Raw genomic sequence first — 8,190 nt, forward strand, 5'->3', positions numbered from 1 at the left:
AGGCTCAAAGGATGCCGGCCGATGCCGGCCCCTTCCGCCAAGCATGTACAGGTTATTGCCTGCTCTGCTCTTCAGTTCTGTGATTACTGATTGAGGATGCACTTGGAGTTCATTGGTAAATTTAAGTTCTGTGCCCCAGCACTTTGATAACTCTGTTTTACACATCAGCATGCTTGTTCGGCTCATGCTGGAGGGGACACGAAATTGATGGCTATTTATCGGATGCTTGAATGTCAAGAAATGATTAGAGTTTGTAGTGATTAAAGATCGGAATAGAATGGAATGCATTTAAATCACCCGTAAGTAAAGCGCCTTTAATTACCAACATCAATAGGTAAAATCCACTCGTAGAATGGCCATTCCTGGACATGGATGAGCACTTGACATGCAACATGTACATTTCACCAATAAAAGCGCTAATACATAACTTTTGTGGAGTGCCTTCCACCATGTCCAGCCCAGAGGCAAATCAAGCATAGCACACACCATGCACTCATAATCTTTCGTACCCGTTCCCCTCCCGGCTGCTGTCAGTTGGGTTCTCCGAGCACTACCAGCAGATAAAGCTCGTTACAAAGAGGGGCAGAGCCTTGAGCGAAGACTCCCCGAGGTGTGAAATCGTCTTGTCATTTGCCGTAAGTGAGCAGCAGGAATTCCCACTAAGTGGAGGCCCAAGTCGACACAGTGGCACACAGAATTATATAAACTATTCAACTATTATTTATACAATAAAAGAGCCATAATGTACACTGATTTGTGGTCCAGTTTTCCCTCACAACTGCACCCACACAAATTTATTATAATCCCAATATAATATATCTTCCATTTAATCGTTTTATTTGCACAAGTTTTCAACCGAACCGGTTCGCTCTACTGGACTGGACTTCAAGGCAAATGGAAAGATTGCCTTAGCTAACTAATCCGCAATTGTGCAATATAATTTATCACACAGCATTTGTGGAGCATCTACAAAGGAATATAAATATAATAAAAAATGTAGAAGCATTCTTTAAAATTATAATTAATTGGGAGGTGTATTGAAACAATTTTGCTCAGAACCCACACCACTGTGCGTGCTGCCCCACCAAGAAATCAAGAACACCTTGGACTGGGTGCTCATTGGGGCAGAAACCCAGTCAGTTGTCATGGGCACAGAACACAAACAGAAACAGGAATGGGCAGAGGGATAGTCGTTGGTAGCTAAGCAGTGCATGAGGCAAGTCCTGTTGCGACTTGCAACATTTTTATGATGATTTAGCATTCGCCTGCGGAGACAGCGCCGCGACTGCTGTTTCTGCCGTGCAGCGATCTCCTCTCTATATAGCCATAAAATCGTGTGACATATCCGCAATTTTTCAAGCCACTCGCGCATGCGTTCAAGTGTCGAAGTCGGGCTTAACGGCGCTCCCCCGCTGGCAGCTGAAGCCACTACACTCTAGAGCATTCTCCATTCTCCCGTTGCCGTTCGCTGGAAAAGTGTCAAAGCAATTTGTTGAAGCAGCCGTGAATTTGTGTGGGCGGCTGATTCGCAGAACGAACGAACGAACGAACGAGCGAACACCCAGCCGCCAGAACGCCCCCGAAACTAGCGACGACAAAAGCTTTCAATAGTCCATTCGGTGTCCGTTGGTTGAGGGGCAATTGTTTTCCACCGATCCGATAACCATCGATGCAGAGCGACGGCAGCCCACGCCAATTTGTGAATTTGAATTTGGATTTGTGAATTTGCTTCGGGGGCCCCACAAGCAACTAATTGCCGGCGATAATGCCGCTCGATTCTCTCATTTTTGGCAAACTGCTGACAAATTATTTATGATATAATTTGAAATTTGACTTTTCGGCTAGACAAATTACCATTACCATTATTACCATTCGCTCTCTCTCTCTCTGTGATAATGAATTATGTGACTCTGGTGTCGGACATTTAATTATTTTTACTCCGACTGACTGCCCCGCACGACCTTCGACTGTGCTTCACCTTGGGACCTGTGCCTGTGTTCTCGAATTGAGTTATTACAGACAAAATTCATTTGTGATTTGCATCAAAAAATATCTACAATTTCCCCATAAAAATGTCCAAATTTAATTTTAATATGCTAGAAGCCGACAAAGGGGTGAAGTCCGTCTCCTTTGGTCCGAACTCCCCGCTGAAGCGCCTCTTCCAGATGGTTGTGATCAAGCGCGAGTGTTACGTGAACGATCTGTGGGAGCTGGTGGGCCACGAGACGGTGTCCACGAGGGATGAGAAGCGCGAGGATATCAGAAAGTCCATCGACTGGTTGCTGAAGCGACTGGCGGATCTCGATGTGGTGGCCTTTGGGGAGCATCTGGGCATGCAGATGACCGAATTATATCAGACCATTCGCATGCCCAGGGTAATCATTGGAGTGCTCGTCCATAGTCCCAGCAAGCCAACCATTCTGGTGTATGGCAATTTGGATGTGGAGGAGGCTGTCGTCTCCGATGGCTGGGGCACAGATCCCTTTGTGATGACGGAGATCGGCGAGTATCTGTACGGGCGGGGTGTGGCCATGGACAAGGGTCCGCTGCTGTGCTGGCTGAACGCCATTCAGGCCTACAGGGACGCAGGGGTGCGGCTGCCCGTTAACCTCGTGTTCGTCATCGAGAGCATGGCCCACTGCGGCAGCCTGGGCCTCGAGACGGTGCTCAAGGAGCGCATCAGCTTCTTCCGCAATGTCTCCTGCGTGGCCATGGCCACTCGCCGCTGGCAGAGCGCCACCACCCCTGGAGTGGTGTACGGATCCAGGGGCCTGATCTACTACCACCTGGAGGTGCAGTGCTGCAACCGCGATCTGAGCAGCTTCGAGCACGGCGGCACCATCTTCGAGGCCCTGCCGGATCTCTTCTACCTGCTCAGCTCTCTGGCAGATCCCCAGCTGAACATCCTCATAGACGGGGCCATGCACGCCCACCCCGTCGACCTGAATGCCGTGCGCTGTGCGGACTTCAACTACGCTGAGTTTGGGGAGAACCTGAAGGTGCCCCGCCTGCCGAACCGCACAAAGAAACATGTGGCCCTCGCCGAGAACTGGGCCATGCCCCATCTCTCGATACATGGCATCGAAGGGGCGAACTTTGAGGCAGATGTCCGCTTTGTGATACCCCACAAGGTGATTGGGAAGTTCTCCATTTCGCTGGCGCCCAACCAGAGGCCCGAGGACGTCACAAGGGCACTGCAGAAGCATCTGGGAATAGTCTGGCTGCAGCGGGCATCGCCCAACAAGATGATGCTCTGCGAGAAGTTCGTCATTCCCTCCTGGAGTGGGCGCTGCAACAGTCCAGAGTATCTGGCCGCCACTCGGGCCATGACTAAAACCTACAACGTGAAGCCCAACTTTATACGAGACGGCGGCTCGCTGCTGGCTCCCTCAATCTTCCAGCGGGTGCTCGACAAGAATGTGGTGGTGCTGCCCATTGCGGAGCACGACATCGGCGGGTGTCCGGTGAACGAACGCATCTCGGTGGACAACTACATCAAGGGCTCCCAGCTGTTGGCCGCCTTCATGTGGGAATATGCCCAAGAGAAGCCCGAGGGCGATTCTGTCCGTGGCATGTGTATGCCAAATGACGGCTGAGCGGCTAAGCGGCGACTCCTTTGTTCTATGCCGTCAACACTAAATACTCACGTCAGCCAATAAATCCACTTCGGTTCGCAATCGGGAGATCTCTGGCTGAAGTCGGGTCTGTGGCTTCCAAATGGGTTACAGTTGGAGCTGAGGCTGAAGCTGGAGGTGGAGCAGGAGCTGGAGCTGATGCTGATGCTGATGCTGGCCAAAAGCCGGTTTCCCTTTAGGTGTCAAAAGCAATAAAACGCCGGCCTGTAATCAACGCGATCCTAAATAGGTGTACAAATTACACCAAAGTCCTTAATTATAGCGAAACCGCCATCGTATCGTCCAAGCTCCAAGCTCCAAGCTCCAAGCTTCACTCCACAGTGGAAGTCCCAGACGCTTAACCACAAAACGCCATCGTGATCATCTTGGCTCTGGCTGTGGCTCTGTCTCTGTCTCTGTTTCTGTTTCTGAATGTTTACAGGAGGTTCTCGTCTCCAGTCTCTCGTCTCTCGTCTCTCGGTGCTGGATTCTTTCATTCCTTTGGGTTGTGTGTGCGGTTTGCTCTCGTAGTACGAGTAGGCTTGCAACTATTAAGAATTTGGCACGGTCTCAAGCGGGGCTCCTACTGCTGCTGTGGCTTATAACTTACACCCAGATCGATCAGTGCAATTGGTGTAAATGTACTTGGCCGCAACAGCACAGAGAACGGAGAGCGGGGAACAGAGCCACATCGTCGAGGGCCAGCCAGCCAGCACTTGGCGCTCATAGTTTGGTCTCTTTTGGCCATGCCGCACGTTCGTGCTGCGAAAATTACATTTGATCGATTTGATCGGCGCTACAAGATCAAAGGGAAATGAAAGACAGCGACGAGAACGCCGACGCGGCCACAGACTCAATCCCAGTCGCAGCCCCAGTACCGGATCCAGATGAGCTGCAGCTTCATCTGAGAGAACTGTGTTGCTGGCACCTTTGCTGGCGTTGAACGTTTATTTTTTGCAGCTTTTTAATACAGCAGATCTGCAAGCATTTCAGCATTATCATATTGATTGTTAATGGAAAGTGCTTAAGTTCTTTGATACGAAAGCTTGCTGGAGATTGTAAGAGTTTTATTTGGGATCGGAGACAATAACTAGAGGAATTCTTTCTAACATGTAAAAACTCATTGAGTGTGTAGACCAGAAACCATCTTAGAGATATGTATGTATGTTTTATTTGCATCTAATTCTGTGGTTCCAGAGAGACATTAAGCCATCAACCTCGAAGGTTCTTCTACTTTGAAACAGATTCTGAAGTGAGCACTTTGCCGTTTTAGGATCCATCTTTCTTCTCTGAAAATGTAAATAACTTCTACTTTATTTGAAAATAAATGAAGAGTTTCATGGATATTTTCATTATTCACTCAAACCCTATCGGCCCCTTAACCATCGATCTAAAAGATAACTTTTCGACTGCCTCTGCCACAGATACACACTAAAAAGTATCTCAATCTTTGCCGCTGTTTTGCGTTTCAAGTTGGTGCCGCTGCCACTGCGCTGTTGGGCTAAAAAGTGTGAAATTTGCTTAGCTAACTGGAGGACTGCGGTGCTGTGTTGCTGTGTTGCTGGCAGTTGAACCCTGCCACACGGCCCCTGGGCTGCAGTCTTGGAATAGGGCAGATGGATACACGTAGGTTCGGCAGATAGGTAGCCGGGCGAAATGGCCAACGAGCCGTGGCCATGTCCACTTGGTAACGGTAGGCTAGGGGGAAATTCAGCACGCACGACACACACAGGGAAGAGTTTGGTGCCGGTTGGGAGGGGGTCAAAATAGGCGAGTGTGACCATAACTTATGCGCAAATTATTCGATTTGGAGGCGTACAAAATGCAGATACAGCTACCCAATAATGGGCCCCGAACGGCTCTCTCCCCATCTACCGAAGAAGCTGTGAAAGTTGCACCGACTCGAAGCTGCGACTCCAAAACTGCGGGAGAAAGAGTAGCAAATTTGTAGAAAATTGAATGCCACCTACCCATCATCAGCAGCCAGTCGGAGATGGAGAGATGGAGTTGGAGATTCGGCTGACCACGTAGGCGGCACACGGATGCCAATGTGTAATTTTTGTGAATTTATTTTATTTGGCAACAACTCAGTCGTTGCTGACTTGCAACTTTAAAAAATCACCAGAAGCAGCGGGAATTACAGAAATAATTGGCCAGCAGGCTGGCTGGCTGGCTGGCAGGCGGTGGGAAAGATTTCTCCCTAGGCTCTGGCTAATTGAAATTCCCATGCTCATCGCTTTGTGCCTCTAATGGCGACCCCAGCTGCCACACATTCGACCAGAGAGACACAATCTGAATATCTGGCCTGGCCAATTTAAGCCAAATCGCATAACAACACGCACTTTCCAGCACTCTGCCAATGCACGCACTCATGGACTAGAAAAACTGAAGGAATGGGAGCGGGAGCGGGAATGGAGAGTCCAGCACAGGACAACAGGCCTCGGACTCTGACTCTGATTCTGATTGTGCCTGTGATTGTGTCCCTGTCCGTGCCCGTGTCTCTGGTTGCATTCAACAGCCATTTTCGGTGCTTTTAATTGTCAGTGACAAGGCTGGGAGGCCCCAGAGTTACCCCTCCTCATCCTCCCTGGCATGGCAGTGTCCATCGGAATGGTTCTCATGTGACCTCGTACTCGGAGCGGGGTTCTGGCTGATTTTAATGCTGCTAACGAAATTTAATTGGCCTCTAAATGATTTTAATTGTGCCACTGATGTTCGCCATAAGTTACAACGCAAATGGCCGGCAATTGTAGATCCCACAGATTGCAGATTCCCCGTTCGTGTTGCACTTGAAAATGGAGGAGAGTGGAGAAAAATTGCAGCAACTGTGGAGGGGAGCAAGGGGGTACAACACATTTGAACTGTATCTCAGACACAGTTGTTCATTAGTTCATTTGCTCAAGGATTCACTCGAACCTTTGCATATTTGTTGTACAAAACTTTCCCCATTCAAATTAATCCGATCCACCGCACTCAACTCTGTCATTGCCATTTCATTCGACATCAGCGGTGCTGCTGGCATTCGTCATCCTCGTCGTCAGCGTCATGGCCACCGCCCTGTCAAAGTGCCATCAACATTAACCCAAATGAGTGGAGAGACGATTATTAACAATAAGACGGAGCAACGGCCCAGTTCCACTTGCAAATTAATAACCTTTCACCTGAGTTTTAATTTAAATTCCCGCGACTTATCCGCCCAACCATAACGATCTGCTACGGATCCACCTCTCAGCGCAGGCCACAGCAGACCTCCCATTGGAGACGGCTATGAATACCTTCGTCAAGGGCTCTTGTCCCGCTGCCTGGCTGACATTTCAAATTTCGCAAATGTCAAAAAGAAACCATCGTCTGCTAGCCGTGGCGGCTGCTCATTTGTCTTCAAAATTTGCCATAACGGTGGACCGAGAGCCGCACTTTTTAACACTTTTCACTTAGGCGGCGGTCTGTCTCTCTCTCTCTCTCTGTCTGTTACATCTCATCTCGGCGTCCCCTATCTGTCTCCCTGAGGAGTGGATGTGAATGTGGATGTGTGGCCAGGGGCCAAATCTAAATGCTCTCGTGCAAGACCAAACGGAGTGCCGACCTGGCCGAGTCATCAAGCCCTGACCCACCTGGTGGCTCCTCTTGGTAGTTCCTTCTCTGCGGTCCGTTCACGGCACGGCATGGTCTTCAAGATCTGAGCTAAGCTCTTGGCTCACTTTCCAGCCGTTGTTAAATAATTTCACAGTCTATCAATTAGCGTGGCGGTCGCGTCAGCAGGATCAAGCTGAAACAGTGGTTGCAAGTGGCAAAATAATGCAACTTCCTCTTTAGTTTCTCACATTTTTGCACACCACAACGACATGAACAACCACTGTGCATATGGCATATGGTTGTGGGCAATTTTTCATAATGTTGCAGCAGCTTTGGCCACAGCCTGTATGCTGGACTCTGGACACTGGCTCTTATGACCTTAGGGGCTGGCAAAAGGTGGTCTCGCTGATGGCTTACGTCTGCGCTACTCATAAAATTTCAATTAATCTGCGTGTCACTGCACACAGACAAAAAGCCACAGCAATAAAGCGTGTGGAGGGAGTATCTGTGTGTGGGGTGCTATGCTAAATGGCAGCTACGGGGATTTAATTAAATACTCGCACCGCAGTTGCTAGCTGGAGTTTGGACTGTATTAATAGTAAGCCTTCAGTTTCCTCTGGCTTAGCCGATTATTATCTTTGGATCTGTGCATCTTTGGGGATATGCCCTGGGGGCAGACAGCAAACCAACAACAAGTCCGAAACTCGCACACAAATTAATCTTCTTCAAATTAGCATCTTGATTAGCCAATGAAATGTGTAACCCATGCCCGAGAGCCACACTGCTACCCGAGATCTCGGGGAGTTCGCTATAAAAATCAACAGAAAATATTCGAATTCGTTTTTGATGATCATTGATCATTTCTGTTTGCCAGCTCGAGCTGCGACTCCGACTCCGTCTCCGTCTCCGTGTCCGTCTCCGTCTGGGACTTCGATTCCGATTCCGTTCGCATGGCTCTGCTGTTGATGTGATTACAATAATTAATCTTGCACGAGATTATTGT

At 49.1% G+C, this 8,190-nt stretch overlaps 1 protein-coding gene across 1 annotated transcript; it reads left to right on the forward strand.

The window, feature by feature from the left end:
• The first annotated feature begins 2,057 nt into the window (after positions 1-2,057).
• On the forward strand, positions 2,058-3,677 carry LOC117584546 (cytosolic non-specific dipeptidase-like). Its single transcript, XM_034273499.1, has one exon. The coding sequence runs from the start codon at positions 2,073-2,075 to the stop codon at positions 3,594-3,596; it is 1,524 nt and encodes a 507-aa protein (XP_034129390.1). The 5' UTR covers positions 2,058-2,072; the 3' UTR covers positions 3,597-3,677.
• Positions 3,678-8,190: the final 4,513 nt, after the last annotated feature.

This window comes from Drosophila guanche, unplaced genomic scaffold, assembly GCF_900245975.1.
Source record: "Drosophila guanche unplaced genomic scaffold, DGUA_6, whole genome shotgun sequence".
In the NCBI taxonomy this organism is placed as follows: domain Eukaryota; kingdom Metazoa; phylum Arthropoda; class Insecta; order Diptera; family Drosophilidae; genus Drosophila; species Drosophila guanche.